General features: G+C 45.2%; 1 protein-coding gene across 1 annotated transcript in view; it reads left to right on the top strand.

The window, feature by feature from the left end:
• The window catches only part of ANOS1 (anosmin 1), a 206,732-nt gene that overhangs the window by 137,751 nt on the left and 48,912 nt on the right, over positions 1–20,069 (top strand). The window contains exons 4-5 of the mRNA XM_055563812.1: positions 1,585–1,807; positions 13,815–13,999. Of these exons, the coding sequence (XP_055419787.1) occupies positions 1,585–1,807; positions 13,815–13,999 (408 nt within the window). The remainder of the gene's footprint in view (positions 1–1,584; positions 1,808–13,814; positions 14,000–20,069) is intronic.

Here is a 20,069-nt window from a genome sequence, read left to right on the forward strand (position 1 = left end):
AGAGTACTGATGGCATGTACATTAAATTTGTACTTTAAATTTACAGGGTCGGGACTCAGAATGTATTAACCATAATCTGTGGATGTGTGTGTGTCATTGATGTGTATCTGTTGCGTCTAATATAAAGTTACAGTTCATGGCTCATACTTCTTTAGAAAATCAGCATATCATTTCTTTGAGGCTTCCCTGGTGGCTCAGACAGTGAAGAATCTGCCTGCAGGGCCGCAGACCTGGGTTCGATCCCTGGGTTGGGAAGATCCCCTGGAGGAGGGAATGGCAACCCACTCCAGTATTCTGACCTGGAGAATTCCATGGACAGAGGAGCCTGGTGGGCTGCAGTCCATGGGGTTGCAAAGAGTCAGACATGACTGAGAGGGAAAGAAAGCAAGTACATTTATTTTGTAAACAATTCAAGGAAAAATCTGATGGAGCAAGATTCTTTTTTCCTTCCCTACCCACATGCAGATACAAATACGTACATCCCTCCTCTTTTTCCGTTTTGACAGTATTGATGATGAAATTTGTTTACATTCCACTCTTTCCAGAAAGGACTTGAGATGGCTTTTAAAATTCTAAAATGTATTCTGTATATGAAAATAGGAGTTTACACAAAAGATACTTTATGAGATGATCATCACTTTTATAAAAGGAGTAACTATAGTTTCTTTTTATTTTTTATTAATCTTTTTCTTTCTATTGTGGTATAGTCGATTAACCATGCTGTGATAGCTTCAAGTTGGACAGCAAAGGGGCTCAGTCAAACATACGCATGTATCCATCCTACTTCAAATGCCTCTCCCATCCAGGCTGACACATAACAGCAGAGTTCCCTGTGCTGTACAGTAGGTCTTTGTTACTTATTCATTTTAAATACAGCAGTGTGTCCATGTCCATCCCAAACTCCCCAACTATCCCTTCCCTCATCCTCCCCTCTGTAAACCATAAGGTTATTACAGAGGATTGAGCAGAGTTCCCTGTGCTGTCCAGCAGGTCCTTGCTGGTTCTCCATGTTAAACACAGCAGTGTGTCCATGTCCATTCCAGACTCCCTGACTATCCCTTCCCCCATCCTTCCCCCTGGTGACCATAAGGTTATTACAGAGTATTGAGCAGAGTTCCCTGTGCTGTCCAGCAGGTCCTTGTTGGTTATTCCTTTGAAATACAACAGTGTGTCCATGTCCACCCCAAACTCCCTAACTATCCCTTCTCCCCATCCTTCCCCCAACCCAGCAACCATAAGTTCATGTCTAAGTCTCGGCATCTACTGTTTTGTACATAAGTTCATTTGTATCATTTCTTTTTAGATTCTTCACATAAGGGGTGCCATACAATGATTCTGCATCTGTGCCTGACTCACCTCACCCAGTATGACAATCTCTAGGTCCATCCATGTTGGTGCAGATGACATGACTTCATTCTTTTTAATGGCAGTGTAATATTCCATTGCATATATGTACCACATCCACTTTATCTATCCCTCTGTTGAAGGACATTGAAGTTGCTTCAGAATTTTGACCGGACTCTCCGATGTTGTGGACATCAGACCCCATGAGTCTTTAATTTAAGGATTTCTGTTCTCTCGCAGTCTCTGTTCCCCAAGAAGAATTACGAGTGCGTGACCAGCTGTGAGTTCCTCAAGTACATCCTGTCGGTGAAGCAGGGAGACTGCCCCTCCCCAGAGAAGGCCAGCGGGTTCGCCGCCGCCTGCGTGGAAAGCTGCGACGCAGACGACGAGTGCTCCGGGGTTAAGAAGTGCTGTTCCAATGGCTGCGGGCATACCTGCCAGGTGCCCAAGACTCTGTACAAAGGTGAGGAGCAGGGCAGAGTGGGGGTGAAGGGGCCTGCAGCCTCACAGCGGCTTGTGTGTGCGCGTGGGAGAGGGTGTCCATCAAAGACGTGACGATGGCCAGGAAACATGGAGCTGCAGGAAAAAATACCCTGCGTCACACAAACATCTGAAAATTTGTGAACTCACGTTGTGGTGCAGTGAATCATTCATGAGAACACTTATCCATGTATTTACTGAAGTATGGTTGATTTACAATATTGGTTTCCTGTGGACAGCCTTGTAACTCAATATAAAACCATTGAGTATAATAATAATAGAATAGAATAGAATAAAAATATTATAGTCAAATATATTGTATTTTAATATAGTAAAATATAAGCAAGTATATTATAATACAATATATTATATTTAATATAATAAAGTATATTTTAATATCATAAATATATATTAAAATATAATACTCTTCCTTCACCCCTGGCTTCCCTGGTGGCTCAGACTGTAAAGCGTCTCTCTACAGTGCGGGAGACCCGGGTTTGAGCCCTGGGTTGGGAAGATCCCCTGGAGAAGGAAATGGCAATCCACTTCAGGACTATTGCATGGAGAATCCCATGGACAGAGGAGCCTGGCGGGCTGCAGGCCATGGGGTTGCAAAGAGTCAGAGAAGACTCATAAAATATAAATATAATAAAGTATATTATATTTAATATAATAAAATATATTATATTTAATATAATAAAATATATTTTAATAGAATGACTATATATTAAAATATAATAATAAACATTATATTATAAAATGTCCATATAATAAATATGTTTTAATATTTAATACATATAATAAAATATATTTTAATAGAATGAATACATATTAAAATATAATAAACATTATAAAACATAATAAATATTTATAAATATAATAAAATAATGAAGTATATAATAAAATAAATGTAATAAAACATTTTATATATAAATATATATAATAAAATATGTAAATATAATATATATATGATAAAAATTATTATACTCCGGTTAAAGTTATTATCAGGACTTCCCTGGCTGTCCAGTAGTTCAAGACTTCACCTTCCAATGGAGTGCGTGTAGGTTTGATCCCTGGTCTAGGAGCTAACTGGAGAAGGCAATGGCACCCCACTCCAGTACTCTTGCCTGGCAAATCCCATGGATGGAGGAGCCTGGTGGGCTGCAGTCCATGGGGTCGCTAGGAGTCAGACACGACTAAGCGACTTCACTTTCACTTTTCACTTTCATGCATTGGAGAAGGAGACGGCAACCCACTCCGGTGTTCTTGCCTGGAGAATCCCAGGGACGGGGGAGCCTGGTGGGCTGCCGTCGATGGGGTCGCACAGAGCCGGACACGACTAAAGCGACTTAGCAGCAGCAGCAGCAGCTAGGAGCTAACATTCAACTCGTGGTGAAAAAAGCCAAAACAGAAAGCAGAAGCAATGGTGTAACAAATTCAATGATTACTTTCAAAATGGTCCACATAAAATAAAGTCTTAAAAAAAAATGGCTATGTTGTATGAATCCTGCCGAAATTGACCATGTAGGAAGGCCATCATCAATTCAGGGATTTTATGGTGTGTTTTTCTCAAAAGTGAGTAAACCACTGAGGCCCTACTGGCTTCCTAGGAGTAAATGTGTTTAAAACTTTGGAAAATAGGCTAGGGGTGGCACTCCATAATGCATGCTGAGTATTGTGGTTTTTCTGTTTGCGTTATCCAAGAACAGAGGTGTGTTTGCTAGAAGAGTGTCCTACTGACGGAAGTAAGTCAGACGTAGAAGGAGAAATGCCCTATGACATTCCTTATATGTGGAATCTAAAAATGATACAGATGAACTTACTAAACAGAAACAGACTCACAGAATTAGACGACGAACTTATGGTTGCTAGGGAGGAAGAATGGGGTAAGGGACAGTTAGGGAGTTTGGGAAGGACATGGACACACTGCTGTGTTTAACATGGAGAACCAGCAAGGACCTGCTGTCCAGCACAGGGAACTCTGCTCAATGTCATGTGGCAGCCTGGATGGGAGGGGAGTTTGGGTAAGAAAGGATACATGTGTATGTATGGCTGAGTCCCTTTACTGTCCACCTGAAATGATGACAAAAATTAATTGACCTATACCCCAAAATAAATTGGCCTATACAAAATAAAAATGTTAATTGGCTTATACAAAATTTAAAAATTAAAGTTAGGGGAAAAAAAAAAAAGAAGGGTGTTTGCAGGGACTTTCAGTATTTTGAATAATATCTTGAGATCCTGGGCTTCCCTGGTGGCTCAGCTGGTAAAAAATCCACCTGCAATGCTGGAGACCTGGGTTTGATCCCAGGGTCGGGAAGATCCCTGGGAGAAGGGAAAGGCAACCGACTTCGGTATTCTGGCCTAGAGAATTCCAAGGACTGCATAGTCCATGGGGTCACAAAGAGTCGGACATGACTGAGTGACTTTCACTTTCACTTGAGATCCTAGATGCTAAGATTGCCCTCTTCCAAAAGACCGGGATGAGGCTTGTCAAACAATTTAGCTGACGTAACACTTTGCCTTCACAGGCAGTTTCTAGGGCACTTGACTCCTGTATGCTAAGTGTTAGTTGACTCTTTGTGCAAACGTGACCAACTTCTTTCATGCCAAACAGATGCTATTGTGTTATGCACAGGTTTTGGATGCCATCAAAGTATACTCAAAGAGACGTAGCATTTGGTTACTTTTTGGAGTGTGATTTGAAGAGAAAAACAGAATTACTTGGCATTATGCATTACAAGCAGAAAGAGAAATCACTCTTGCTTTCTCACTTTGACTGTCACACATCAAGCTGATACTGTTGCATGGCTGGTTTTGAATTCAGCGCTTGCTGAGCGTTTCCCCAAGTCCTCACTTACATTTTCAGAAGTCCACTGTAACACTTATAACAACTCAGGTGTCCCAGAAGCCACATAGCTGCACCGCATTCCACCAGCTTCCTGTTGGAAACATTCTTATCTGAAGTCTATATAATCCATCTCATTTTCCATTTTTCTCACCCTAAGGTCCTTGGAAACCTGGCACAGTTACTGTCTCAAATTCAAAATAATTGCTGTTTTCTCTTTCTTAACAGACTGACATTTCTTTAATGGATCTGAGTTTTATTATTTCCACGCTTTTTATTATAAACCACAAAGAATGACTTCTGCCAAAATCTCACACCACTTAAGGTTTTAACAGTCTACTCTTAGGAAACCTTTTCTGTTATTAGAGATCATTTGCTATTTTAACTATTTGCATTTACCTTAAAAATACGATGCTATTAGGAGGATTGTTGAAAACCCATTTGCAAAACCTTTTTGTGTTAAAAGTAAGGTGGTTAAAAAAGGCGCTATAAATTACGCTTTTTGTGTGAAAGCAGTGAAGAGTCGCTGTGAATTTCAAGTATGCCTGGTTCACCGAGAATAAGGGGAATATTCCAGAGAGGGCCAGCATAAATAGTTAACAATTAAAAGATACCCACAATTTATTTTTTTAATATTTACTTATTTACGGGTGTGTCCCGTCTTAGTTAGTGGCATGCAGGATCTTTAGTTGCAGCACGCAGGCTCTTTATCGCAGTATGTGGGTTCTCCCTTGCTGTGGCGTGTGGTCTCCAGAGTTTGCGGGGGCTCTGTATAGTTTGTGGGACCCGGGTCTCTCTCGTTGAGGCGCCCGGGCCCAGTACTTGTAGAACATACGGGCTTCTTAGTTCATCCACTGGATGCGGGATCTTAGTTCCCCGACCAGGGACTGAACCTGCAACCCCCTGGGCTGACTGCAAACCGGATTCTCCACCAATGGAACCACCAGGGAAGTCCCAAGACGCTTGCACTTTAACCTTCACACGATGCGTTTTTTTCCAGGGCTGAAGTCACCTCTCTGCTACCAGTAACTCTGGACTTGGATGTTTGTGGAGAGAGGGCATTCAGAGAGCTAACCATCAAGACCATAAACAGGCTCTGTTGACTTGGCAGTGATTTGGGCATAATGAGCATAAGGATGATAGAGGATTATTTGGGGGGGGGGGAATCTAAGTACACATAGAGAGATTTTCCCTTCTCTCTGAAGCATATATCTGTACACATATCTCCTCCTTCTTAAACTTCCCACCCCTCCAGGTCATCACAGAGCACCGAGCTGAGTTCCCTGCGCTGTACACCAGCTTCCCACTAACTATCTGTGTTACACACGGTCATGTATATATGTCAGTGTATATGTCAGTGGTACTCTCTCTGGTCACCCCACACTCCCCTTCCCATGTGACGTCCACAAGTTCTTTCTCTATGTCCGAGTCTCTCTTCCCGCTCTGCACACAGGTTCCTGTGTACCATTTTTTCTAGACTCTGCACACATGCATTGATATGATCCAGCAGTCCCACCACTGGGCTTATACCTTGAGAAAAGCATAATTTGAAATGGCACATGTACCCCAGTGCTCAATGCAGCACTGTTTACAATAACTGGGGCATGGAAGCGACCTGAATGTCCGTCAGTAGATGAAGGGATAAAGACGTGGCCCATGTATGTTGCCGTTATTGTTTTACTCACTAAATCGTGTCCAGCTCTTTTGTGACTGCTGCCCGCCAGGCTCCTCCATCCATGGGATTCTCCAGGCAAGAATACTGGACTGGGTTGCCATGCCCTTCTCCAGGGGATCTTCCCAACCCAGGGATGGAACCCAGGTTTCCCGCATTGCAGGCGGATTCCTTACCAGCTGAGCCACCAGGTAAGCCCAAGAATACTAGAGTGGGTAGCCTCTCTGTTCTCCAGTGGATCTTCCCGACCCAGGAATTGAACCGGGGTCTCCTGCATTGCAGGCAGATTCTTTATCAACTGAGCTATCAGGAAAGCCCAAGTATTGTATATTAGCACACATATGTGGGATACAGAACAGTGGTCCTAAAGTGCAGACTTTTTCCTCAGAAAGAACACGCTCCATCTCGGGTTGAGCTGGACCAGTCCCACTGTTAGTCCAGCAGCGCCAAGGCTGAGGTTGCAGGCCTGTCTGGGGTGATCTGGTGGTTGACATCAGACACGCCCCTGGGTCTAATCCCACGTGCCAGCTGTCCAGTCATCTCTATTGTGACTATCCAGCTACTGTAAGAGGGCCCTCAACCTCAAGCTGTCTTTGGGCACCCCTGTATTATTATATTATAGGTCGTTTAAAAGATATATCTGGATCACTTAGGTTAAATCTAATACCATCACTAATTAAGCAGTCGTTTTAGGCTAAAAAGAACATGGAGCTTTTTTCCTCTGAACGTAATTTTTAGCTAATTTCTGGAGTTGTAGGAATGACTGCCCACTCCAGTATTCTTGCCAGGACAATCCCATGGACAGAGGAGCCTGGAGGGCTACAGTCCATGGGGTCGCAGAGTCGGACATGACTGAACGACTAACAATTTCTACTTTCAGTATTTAAATGAGACATGAAGTATATACCTTATGAAGGGCTTCCCTGATGGCGTAGACAGTGAAGAATCTACCTGCAATGCAGGAGACCCAGGTTCAATCCCTGAGTTGGGAAGATCCCCTGGAGAAGGGCATGGAAACTAACTCCAGTATCCTTGCCTGGAGAATCCCATGGACAGAGGAGCCTGGTGGGCTACAGTCCATGGGGTCACAAAGAGTCAGACACAACTGAGCAACTACCACACACACACACACACACACACGTGAAGAATCAGATACTCCTGAACAGACGTGTAAGTTCTTCAATTTTTGTTTGTTCATTGTTAACTTACTGAAGTGTCAATCTCATAGGGAATCCCAAAGAGCATTTTTCTTTGTTTATAACTTTATTTTTTGACTGTACTGGGTCTTTGTCACTTTGCCAGGCTTTCTCTAGTTGCCGCAGTGAGGGCTACTCTCTTAATTGCAATGGTCACTCTTGCTGTGGTGCATGGGCTCAATTGCTGCCTGGCACGTGGGAATCTTCCGGGACCAGGGATCGAATCTGTGCCTCCTAGACTGCCGGGCAGATTCTTCACCACTGAGCCTCCAGGCAAAGCCCACAAAGCATTTTCTTAATGTCTTCCCCAGTTTGAGTTCTAAAGTGTCAGCTCAGTCTACAAGTATGGATCCCTGTTCGCTCGGTGAATATTGACCATCGGTTAGGAACTCCGGGGGTTGGTGATCGACAGGGAGGCCTGGCGTGCTGCAGTTCATGGGGTCGCAAAGAGTTGGACACGACTGAGCGACTGAACGGAACTGAACTGAACTAGGAGTTATGAGGATTGCCTGACATTGATGATGATGACCCTTATTCGGCACTGACATTCAGAACCGAAGCACACAGCCTCTGCCCGGCCCAGCAGTGAACTCATCGAGGTGGTCACGCGTGCACACTGCTGTTTAAGTGGACCACTCACTTTTGAAACTTTTGCCATTAACTGATATGGGCCAACCACTGCCCTAATTTTTTTCCTCTTTCTCTCTTATGGGGCTAAGGAAAAATTATAAAAATTCATGGAAACACATATATCCTTTCTGTGCAGTCCATGTGTGTAGGAGATGCGGGCTGACCTCGTAACTTCAGAGGCTTTGTACGCCGGAAACTTGACTTTTTAGAAACACGGTATGTTTTGAAAAGATGGTCCACAGAGTGACCCGTTACCCTGGAGCATGTAACTTGGGGTAGTGCTGTGAGAACTGTCCTTGGTTGACGCCTCATGTTACCTCTGCAGGCTGGTATTGGGGATTGACACGAAGGAAAAAACAGCAGTGAGGATTTCCTTCACCCTTCAAGTAAGGCTGTTACAAGTCTCGAAGACTTGACAGTGTTACGCTGGGTGAACCAGGCCCTTGAGTGCTGTTTCTGAAACATGCGCCTTTGTGAGGCTGTGGGATGTTCACAAGCTGACCTTCTGCGAGTGACTCACAAGCTCTCATTTGTTGGGGTTCTCTTTTGATTGCACCCTAGTTTAGTTCTGGTTTACTTAACAGCTTTGTTGAACTGTCCTCTGTCTAAAGGTCTTGCTTTCTTAATTTACTGCCTCTCTTGATGCCCATGGCTCCCCTGATAGCTCAGTTGGTAAAGAATCTGCCTGCAATGAAGAAGACCCTGGTTCAATTCCTGGGCCTGGAAGATCCCCTTGGAGAAGAGATAGGTTACCCACTCCAGTATTCTTGGACTTCCCCTATGGCTCAGCTGGTAAAGAAATCTGCCTGCAATGCGAAGACCTGGGTTCCATCCCTGGGTCGGGAAGATCCCCTGGAGAAGGGAAAGGCTACCCACTGCAGTATTCTGGCCTGGAGAATTGCACGGACCGTATAGACCACAGGGTCGCAGTCGGACACTACTGAGCGACCTTAACTTTCACTTTTCACGTTCCTGACGCCCAGCTGCGGCGGTTAGTTTGGGCAGGGAAAGAGAAACGCTGAACTTGTTTTCCAGACAGAAAAATGCCAGGTAGCCGTGGCCTTCAGTTTTACAGGTGGCTGTGACCCAGGGCTCATCTTTAGCGGGTGCTAACCTGGAATCAATCGCGTTATCAGTTTGTTTCTTTTCAAAAAGGGCTGATGACGCCACTGCTTTAATATTTCCATGAACCTGTCAGTATTTGAAATTTGTAAACTTCAGGATTTTCGAGGTGGACCACTTTTCACAAAGTAATCACTCGCATTTTGAATACAGTGACCACATGCCCTCATGTGATAGGAACCCAGATGCCTTGAGTATAGCTGTCTTTATGAGAGACGTTGCTGCTGCTGCTGCTGCTGCTGCTAAGTGAGAGACGTTATGCAGTGACTAATTAATGACTCACTGGAACTCTGTATCTTGGTGCGTTTGCACACCTGGGACTTGTGACAAGTCCTTTTATGAACACTCACCTTGGGTGATTTGCAACTGCCGATTGCCAGCCTTCGTCGATTTTTCCATCAGTCTGTTTTGAACATTTTTTTTTTTTAAAGTGTTGGGTTTCCGTGCCTTAGATTTCAGCAAAAGACTTGCTACGCTTTCAAGAAACACCCCATATATTGCGGGATGCTACACCGTAGCGTTCTGACATTTTTAAAGGAATCGTTTACATTTCAGATGACGAAGTTGTTTGAAACCAATAAAGAAAGATGGTAGTCATTTACATAATGAAAACCACTCTGAGGACAGATCTCTGTCCTCCGCTCCGGGGATGTCTTCAGGAGGCTGGGGGAGCTCGCAAGAACGAGACCCCTGGAAGCGGCAACGGTGGGGGCCGGGCCCCATCTGCACACAATTAACAGCCCAGAGGGTGCAGTTCCTCCCAATCAGGGCAGCCAGCCGACCCTAATGCAGACCAGATGGACCATTTCTTCACGTGCAAATGGCGAGTTCATTGCCCATCAGAATGAAGGAGATACTTAAGGGAAGGAATTTGAGTTGACAGCTCCCTGATGCTCAGTCATGTGGTGTGGAGGCCCATGGCAGTCAGATGACATTCATGACCGAGGCCTCAGAGCATGCGGGTGTGGGGGCGGGGGTCCCCCGGCTGAGTTCAGGGTACTTCAGCGCTGGGCCAGTTACCGGAGCTGCATTTACCCTAGAGGATTCTCCGTGGAGGGCCAAGGAGAAGGGCGGCTTTGCAGTCTCTGGCGGTGCTCTGTGAGGTTAGGAACCTAACGAACCATCTTCTGTCCCTTTAAAAAAAAAGAATGTATTTTTAATTGGGGGATCATCGCCTTGCAGTGTCGTGTTGGTTTCTGCAATAGAACAACAAGAATCAGCCCTAAGTGTGTGTGTGTGTTACAACACACACACAAACACACACACATACACATATATATAATACAACATATATATATATATATATTTTTTTTTAATATATATATATAAGGCACAGTCCATCCTAAAGGAAGTCAGTCCTGAATACTCATTGGAAGGCCTGATGCTGAAGCTGAAACTCCAATTCTTTGGCCACCTGATGCGAAAAACTGACTCACTGGGAAAGACCCTGATGCTGGGAAAGATTGAGGGCGGGAGGAGAAGGGGACGACAGAGGATGAGATGGGTGGATGGCATCACCGACTCGATGGACATGAGTTTGAGTAAACTCTGTTCCCACCAACAGTGCAGTGGGGTTCCCTTTTTCTCCACACCCTCTCCAGCATTCATTGTTTGTAGATTTTTTTTGGTGCTTAGCCTTGCTCTGTTTAAACAGGAAATAAAGGAATGTTTGAGTCCCAAGACCTTGATGGCGGAGGGAGACAGGAGTTCCTTGAATAGATCCCAGAGGAGGTGGCAGTGAACGCCTGCGATGATTCCTCTCTGAGACTCTCAAGCGGAGATTTTTACCCCTGTTGCCATGTCTTCCTCCTACTTCTTCCTGAGAGAAGAATAAAGAAGTGGGCTGCTCCTACTTTTCCAGGTGTATTCCTGAAAGGATAACGCAGTGGGCTAGGTGGTTTCTTCGGTGAACAGTTCCACACCATTTGCTTCTGCAGGGTGCTCCTTATGGGGCATTGGTTTCGGGGCTGAGGAGGGTGGAGGAGAACCCAGTTCTTGACACACACACACACACACCCACCCCTGGAGCTTGAGCTTCATAGGGAAGATAAGACATTCAGAGAGCTGGCTGTGGTCAGAGGCACTTGAATGCCTGTGTCGATGGTCACAGGTTCAACGTGGAGTGGCAGAGCAAGGAGTGGAGCCTTGCGCTTCTAGCTGGAGGTTGAGGGAAGGTGGCTGAGAAGGCGGTGGCGTCTGGACTGAGCCTGGACGTATTCCAGAGTCTATGTCAGAAAACCGAAGGCAAGAGATTTCAGAGTGAAGGAGACCATGTGACCGGCCCATAGCAGTAGGGAGCGCCTGGCAGTGTGGTCTGGGGAAGCCGGGCGTCGAAGGCAGGCCGTGTATTTTTTCTATTTAGTGGCTCCATCTTGTCCAACTCTCTGCAACTCCGTGGACTGTAGCCCACCGGGCTCCTCCATCCATGGGATTCTCCAGGCAAGAATACTGGAGTCGATTGGCAGCCCACACTCTGTGACTCCTGCAAGCTGCGGCGAAGACCCAACACAGCTGGAAATGAATAAACACAGTAGTAAACAGTTTTTTTTTTTTCATGTACACCCGTGGCCGATTTCATGTTGATGTGTTGGCAGAAACCCCCACAATACTGTCATTAGCCTCCAATTAAAATCAATTAATTAAAAAAAAATCAGTGAGCTTTTGAGCAGATACACACGTGCTGGGTTTAAATCACCCAGCTCCATCCAGATCGGTGATGAATGACTGTAGAATTTCCCACCATAAGAAGACCTCAGTGTGAATTCAGATCAAAATGAGATGAGTTGGAATTTCACCCATGCTTCTAACCTGCGTCAGAACTTCTCTGTGCTTTGTAGCCTTCCCTCTTCTGAGACTGAAGAAATGGAAAGCGGAATGCAGCCCTCTGAACTCACCATTTAAAATGAGTCATCAGCGCTCTAGGTGAACGCTTATCCTCAGTGCAGAACAGCTTTACGGGCGGCTGGTGTTCTTGGTTTGCTTGGTACTGAGCATCAGGGTGCCCTGCACTCTACCTAAATTCGGTCAGTTCCATCCATCTCTTTGGAATTATGAATGTGTTCTAAGTTCCCCTTTCCATCATGGCTGCTATTTTGAACCGTGGTTCTTACATCTATGGGTTACCAGGCAACTTGCTCGCTCCGTTGCGGGGAGAGAGAAATCAAAATGATGAAGTATGTTCCGACGAGCCACCTGTGAGGGACTGTTTTTGAAGCCAGGCACTCACCCGTGCCAAAACCCAAACATTATAAATTCATCTTTTTTTTCCCCAATTTTAAACAGCAAGTCAGCAGGGAGAGCCCCAGCAATCACTTGGGGAAATCCACGAGACTTGTGGTTCAGAAACCATTCCTGTATGCTTTGACCACAGGAGAGCACTGGGCTTTATAATGTTTTCCTTAAAAGGAAAACTCACTCAGATGGAGAGGAGAGGAAACTCGGGAACCGTGTCATAAGCACCCTGAGATATAGCAGCAGAGGCAGTGTGTTACATGGAGAAGGACTCGAGACTCCTAATGACTGTCGTCTCTGGTGGATTCCGTGTTAGGCTTCCATGTGCAGCTTGCTGTGTACATGTGTGCTCAGTCGTATCCCACTCTCTGCGACCCCTTGGACTGCAGCCTGCCAGGCTCCTCTGTCCATGGGATTCTCCAGGCAAGAATGCTGGAGTGGGTTGCCATGCCCCCCTCCATTGGATCTGCCCGACCCAGAGATCAAACCAGGGTATCCTGCATCTCCTGCATTGCAGGCAGATTCTTTACCACTGGCGTCATCAGGGAAATCTGTTTATGACCATGTCAAGACCTAATTCCACCTGTTCACTTATGCATTAGAAAATGGGAATTCTATCAGCTTTTCATCACAAGCCAAATTGAACCCAACTGGGGTTCAGAAGGACACCTGGCACATAGTAAATGTTAGGTATTTCTCTTCCCCTTACAAAAGATTCCGTCTGCCCATTTGTCAAGTTTTAACTTCAGCGGGAGTGCTTTCTAAAGCTGCCATCTATAAAGTTCTTGCACTTTTTCTTTTATTTGAAAGAATGTACATAAAAGAACTGCTCTGAGGTTATGGGCTTCCCTGGTGGCTCAGATGGTAAAGAATCTGCCTGCAATGTGGAAAACTGGGTTCGATCCCTGCTTCAGGAAGATCTCCTGAACCCACTCCAGTATTCTTGCCTGGAGAATTTCTTGGACAGAGAAGCTTGGCAGGCTACCATTCTTGGGGGTCACAAAGAGTCAGACACAGCTAAGTGACTAACCCTTGAGGTTACTGGGGAGACAAAACCTTGTTCAGGGTCAAGAATCAATTTAGACCCTATAAAACAGCAGGAACATGAAACTGAACTTGGCATCATACGATTTCAGACTGAAGTGCGATAGGGAGATGCTGCTATTAAGAAAGGAAACAGAGGTCCTTTGTCATGACATAAGTTTCATCTCCTCTTCAGTTCTTATTCCTCAGCGTTCACCACAGTCCGCGTTGCACGCAGGCTGTTGTGACCAGAGTGGTTCTGTTCCAGGTGTCCCCCTGAAGCCCAGGAAGGAGTTGCGGTTCATGGAACTGCAGTCTGGGCAGCTGGAGGTAAAGTGGTCCTCAAAGTTCAACGTTTCCATTGAGCCCGTGATCTACGTGGTGCAGAGAAGGTGGAATTACGGGATCCATCCCAGCGAAGACGACGCCACGCACTGGCAGACCGTGGCACAGGTGAGTGCTTCGTGGGCTCTGTTTGTCCGACTCTTTGCGGCCCTGCAGACTGCAGCCCGCCAGGCTCCTCTGTCCATGGGATTTTCCAGGCAAAAATCCCGGAGTGGGTTGTCATTTCCTCCTCCAGGGGATCTTCCCGACCCAGGGATCGAACCTGGGTCTCCTATTTTCACCCTTGAGGTGACATGTCCTGCACACCTACACAGAGAAGGTTAATGTGCTGTAGCTTGCTCAAAATAGCCTGAGCGTGCAAGTCACTTAAACCGCTGTGCACACCTCCAGCCCCCATCCCTTGGGATGAAAGATAGGAGAAGCTCCATGGGTGTATAACCTGGTACCACGAGAAAGTGGGCTTCACGTGCTCACAATGCATGGTGAGTGAGTGAGTGAAGTCACTGAGTCGTGTCTGAGTCTTTGAGACCCCTGTGGACTGTAGCCTACCAGGCTCCTCTGTCCATGGGGTTTTCCAGGCAAGAATACTGGAGTGGGTTGCCATTTCCTTCTCCAGGAGAGCTTCCCAACCCAGGGACTGAACCCAGGTCTCCTGCATTGTATGCAGACGCTTTACCATCTGAGCCTCCAGAGAAGTCCCAATGCATGGTAGAGAGACATAATTCTCCTTTTCAGAAGATCCATTTACTTACTCGTGGCTGTGCTGGGTCCCTGTTAGTACATTTGAGCTTCCTCTCATTGCAGCAAATGGGGGTTCCTCTTCATTGTGGTGTGAAGGCTTCTCATTGCGGTGGCTTCTAGAACACGGGCTCTAGAACTCAGGCTCAGAAGTTGTGGCCCACAGACTTCCTTGCTCCGAGCACTGTGGGATCTCCCCAGAACAGGGATCCAAGTGGTGTCCCCTGCATTGCAAGGAGGGTTCTTAAAGCACTGGACCACCAGGGAAGCCATTTTCCTATGCGTGTTCACATTCATTTCCTCCAAGAACTGCACTTAAGCCTTGAGATACATGTAGAACCCGCTAGACTGAGGGAAATGCAACACCCGTAGGACTTGCTAACCTGCCATGTGGATTGTCTTGACATCTTCTGTGTTGCTCCTGAAAGGTTGTTGCTGAACCATGAAAGATGCCGGGATTCTTGGCCTCCGGAGGAGAAAAATTCTATCCAGGGCCAGAAATGAGGCTTGATTGCTCAGAGCTTTTGTGTCATAAAGTTTTATTAAAGTATAAAAGAGATGGAGAAAGCTTGTGACATAGACATCAGAAGGGGGGGCGGAAAGAGTGCCCCCTTGCTAGTGTTAGCAATGGAGTTACATACTTTTTAATAGCTTATTACTGTGAATCAAAAGAATGTCTGGAGGTTGTAAAGACCTTCCTAGACCCACTCCCATCATTGACATTTTAAGATAAGAGGATTAGCCAGAAAGTTTTTTTCCAGAAACTGTCCTCAAGCAGGATACATTATTGTTACATAATCCTAAGGAATGTAGAGGGAAAAAAGTTTGTCCTTTCCTCCTCCTTGAGAATTCCAGACCCCTCTCTCCTTGGGGACCCCCGGACTTCTTATCAACCTGCCTAGGATTTGACTCTCTCACTCCCACATTTAAGCTTTCATTCTGCACAGGACTTGAGTGACTGAACGAAGAATCCTGTCACCAGACTGCTTGGTGGGAAGCAGTGGGCAGATCTCCAATCTTCCCTGAGTACTTCCTTCTCCTTCTTCTTGCTCAACTCCCCCACCAATGGGCCACCGGACAGCACCCCTCCTGGGGGCCGTCTACCCAGTGCTGAGGAAAGAATAAATGATCAGTATGAAACCGCTTCATGCTTTTCAACAAGTAAACATGCCTTCCCCACATGTCAGTCTATAGGGAAATCTTCTCGGCTGATGTGTGTAAGACTGTGTTTCTCCAAAGACGAGATTCCCTTGATTTTTTTTTTTCTTTTTCAGTACATGTAAACTACACTGCAATACTCAGGTGTTTGAAAGAAAAATGTAATCCCCCTTTTCATCAGTAGTGTCTCAGAGAGGATAAACACGAGAGTAATTTAAAGACCTCAAAAGCAATGAGAAATGTGATGTTAAAATGATTTTTTTTTTTAAATTGGAGGATAACATGCAATGTTGTGTTAGCTTCTGCCGTATGACAAAGTGAATCAATCACAAGTGTACAATATCCCTTCCACCTTGACCCTTCCACCCCACTCTTCTGCTCGTCTAGGTCATCACAGAGAACCGGGCTAAGATCCCTGTGTTACGTGGCAGGTTCTTGCTAGCTTTCTATTTCCCAAGCTCCCTGTGTTACGCGGCAGGTTCCTGCTAGCTTTCTATTTCCCAAGCTCCCTGTGTTACGTGGCAGGTTCCTGCTAGCTTTCTATTTCACAAGCTCCCTGTGTTACGCTGCAGGTTCCTGCTAGCTTTCTATTTCACAAGCTCCCTGTGTTACGCGGCAGGTTCCTGCTCGATTTCTATTTCCCAAGCTCCCTGTGTTACGCGGCAGGTTCCTGCTAGCTTTCTATTTCCCAAGCTCCCTGTGTTACGCGGCAGGTTCTCGCTAGCTTTCTATTTCCCAAGCTCCCTGTGTTACGCGGCAGGTTCCTGCTAGCTTTCTATTTCCCAAGCTCCCTGTGTTACGCGGCAGGTTCTCGCTAGCTTTCTATTTCCCAAGCTCCCTGTGTTACGCGGCAGGTTCCTGCTAGCTTTCTATTTCCCAAGCTCCCTGTGTTACGCGGCAGGTTCCTGCTCGATTTCTATTTCCCAAGCTCCCTGTGTTACGCGGCAGGTTCTCGCTAGCTTTCTATTTCCCAAGCTCCCTGTGTTACGCGGCAGGTTCCTGCTAGCTTTCTATTTCCCAAGCTCCCTGTGTTACGCGGCAGGTTCCTGCTCGATTTCTATTTCCCAAGCTCCCTGTGTTACGCGGCAGGTTCTCGCTAGCTTTCTATTTCCCAAGCTCCCTGTGTTACGCGGCAGGTTCCTGCTAGCTTTCTATTTCACACATAAAGTAGTGCATACGGTCAGTGGTGTTAGTGTGCATAATCAGAGCTACTTGCTGAATATGTCCCACTCCCTCCTTCCCCTTCTGTGTCCACACGTCCATTCTCTACGTCTCTGTCTCTTTCTTCGCTGCAAATAGGTTCATCAGTACCCTTTTTTGAGGTTCTGTATATATGCACTAATATTCTACATTTATTTTTTTCTCTTTCTGCCTTATTTGACTCTGTATAACAGGCTCTTGGTGCATCCGCCTCATTACAACTGACTCAGATTCATTCCTTTTTTATGGCTGAGTAATATTCCATTGCATATATGTACCACATCTAAAAGAAACATCTTCAATTAGGGGAAAAAAAGAACTAGTCAGAAATATTTCATAATTTTATCCCATATCTACCTTGTTAAACCCTTTTGCTTTAACAAAACATGAAGATGTTCAGAATACAGCCTAAAATTATGTTTGGTTTATGTGGCATTCTCCCCTAAATAGTGCTACGGTATCACTTGTAGAATTTACAAATTACCAATTTGAAGATTTATGAAAGGAACTGATGATAAGACTTTCTCATATTCTCTTTCTTGGAGAGAGGAAAGACCTTCCTCTATCATTTTTGTTATTATTGCTGTTTTCACTGGTTAATTCCACACGAAATGCTTCCTTTCTGTGTCTGCTGAGAATGCTTTAGTTCCTTAAACTAAGGACTTTAGTTCCTTAAACTGAAGGCTGAAACTAGACAAAGAAGTCAATGAAAATGTTGTCTCAAGTTCTGCCAGATAAGGTAGAAAGCCACGCTTGTCACCGTCTTCCTTTTTTAAAAAATTACTTATTTTTTATTTATTTAATTAGAAGCTAATTACTTTACACTATTGTGATTTTTGCCAGACACTGACATGAATCAGCCACGTGTGCATGTGTTCCAGCCAGTGTGCATGAGTTCCCCATGCTGAACGCCCCTCCCACCTCCTTCCAAACCCCATCCCTCTGGGTCATCCCAGAGCACCAGCTTTGAGTGCCCTGCTTCATGCATCAAACTTGCACTGGTCATCTGTTTCACATATGGTAGTATACATGTTTCAATGCTGTTCTCTCAAATCATCCCAGCCTCGCCTCCTGGGCATACACACTGAGGAAACCAGAATGGAAAGAGACACGTGTACCCCAGTGTTCACCGCAGCACTGTTTGCATAGCTAGGACATGGAAGCAACCCAGATGTCCATCAACAGACGAATGGATAACGAAGTTCTGGTACACACACACAATGGAATATTACTCAGCGATAAAAAAAAGAACACATTTGAGTCAGTTCTAATAAGGTGGATGAAACTGGAGCCTATTATACAGAGTGAAGTAAGTGAGAAAGAGAAACACCAATACGGTATATTAACGCATATATATGGAATTTAGAAAGACAGTCATGATGACCCTGTTTATTTATTTTAATCATGGAAGTGCTCAGCTTCTTTTGAAGTTCACGTGGCAGTCCTTTCAGAAAGTTATCACAAGCTGAGGTTTAGAAGGATTTCATTTCTGTTCTGTTGCCCAGCTTCATGCACTGAGTGTCTTGTTGAGCTCAGCTGGCAGTAGGCCCAGATGACGCACAGAACTCAGACATTTATCCCCTGGAGTTGATCGCTTACGGTCAACGATGTTGGATTCGTGATCTCCGAAGAAGGAGATTTAGCTTCGGGACCAGGGACCAGGCTTCATCCCTCAAGAGCTTCTGTGTAGTGGAGTTTTATTAAAGTAAGAAAAGAGACAGAGAAAGCTTCTGACACAGACATCAGAAAGGGGATGGAGAGTGCCCCCCTCCCTAGTGTTAGCAAGCGAGCTATATAGTTTTTAGCTATTACAATAAATCAAAAGAATGTCTCAAGGTTGCAAAAATTATACCAGACCCACTCCCACAATTTACATTTTAAGATAACAGGATTCAACGAAGTGAAGTTGCTCAGTTGTGTCCGACTCTTTGCAACCCCATGGACTGTAGCCTACCAGGATTCTCCATGGGATTTTCCAGGCAAGAGTACTGGAATGGGTTGCCATTTCCTTCCTCAGGGGATCTTCCCAACCCAGGGATCGAACCCAGGTCTCCTGCATTGTAGGCAGACGCTTTACTGTCTGAGCCAGCAGGGAAGTCCTTAGAAATTGACAATAGAAAGATCCTACCACACGCACTCCCATAATATACTTTCTAAAATATCAGGATTAGTCAGAAGGTTTTCAGGAAGGAGAAACTGTCTTCAAGCAGGATACATTGTTGTTATATAATCCTTCAGTTCAGTTCAGTTCAGTTGCTCAGTCGTGTCCAACTCTTTGCCACCCCGTGGACTGTATGTAGCACGCCAGGCCTCCCTGTCCATCTCCAACTCCCGGAGTTTACTCAAACTCATGTCCATCAAGTCGGTGATGCCATCCAACCATTTCATCCTCTGTCATCCCCTTCTCCTTCTGCCTTCAATCTTTCCCAGCAACAGGGTCTTTTCCAAGGAGTCAGTTCTTTGCATCAGGTGGCCAAAGTATTAGAGTTTCAGCTTCCGCATCAGTCGTTCCAATGAATATTCAGGACTGATCTCCTTTAAAATGGACTAGTTGGATCTCCTTGCAGTCCAAGGGACTCTCAAGAGTCTTCTCCAACACCACAGTTCAAAATCATCAATTCTTTGGCTCAGATTTCTTTGTAGTCCAACTCTCACATCCATACATGACTACTGGAAAAAATGTACATTCTCAGATATCAGAATTTGGACAAAATATGGTCCAAGATATCAGGATTAGTCAGAAGGTTTCAGGAAGGAAAAACTGTCCTCAAGAAGGATACATTGTTGTTATATAATCCTTAGTACAGAGTTTAAACTGAGTTGTTTGTTGTATAATCATCAGTTCCAGGCTTAAAGGAAAAAAAAAATCAACAAATGTTTTATGTGACTGCTGCTAAGTCACTTCAGTTGTGTCCAACTCTGTGCGACCCCATAGACGGCAGCCCACCAGGCTCCGCTGTCCCTGGGATTCTCCAGGCAAGAACACTGGAGTGGGTTGCCATTTTCTTCTCCAATGCACGAAAGTGAAAAGTGAAAGTGAAGTCGCTCAATAAGTGTCCGACTCTTCGTGACCCCATTGACT

Source organism: Bubalus kerabau, chromosome X (genome assembly GCF_029407905.1).
Source record: "Bubalus kerabau isolate K-KA32 ecotype Philippines breed swamp buffalo chromosome X, PCC_UOA_SB_1v2, whole genome shotgun sequence".
In the NCBI taxonomy this organism is placed as follows: Eukaryota; Metazoa; Chordata; class Mammalia; order Artiodactyla; family Bovidae; genus Bubalus; species Bubalus kerabau.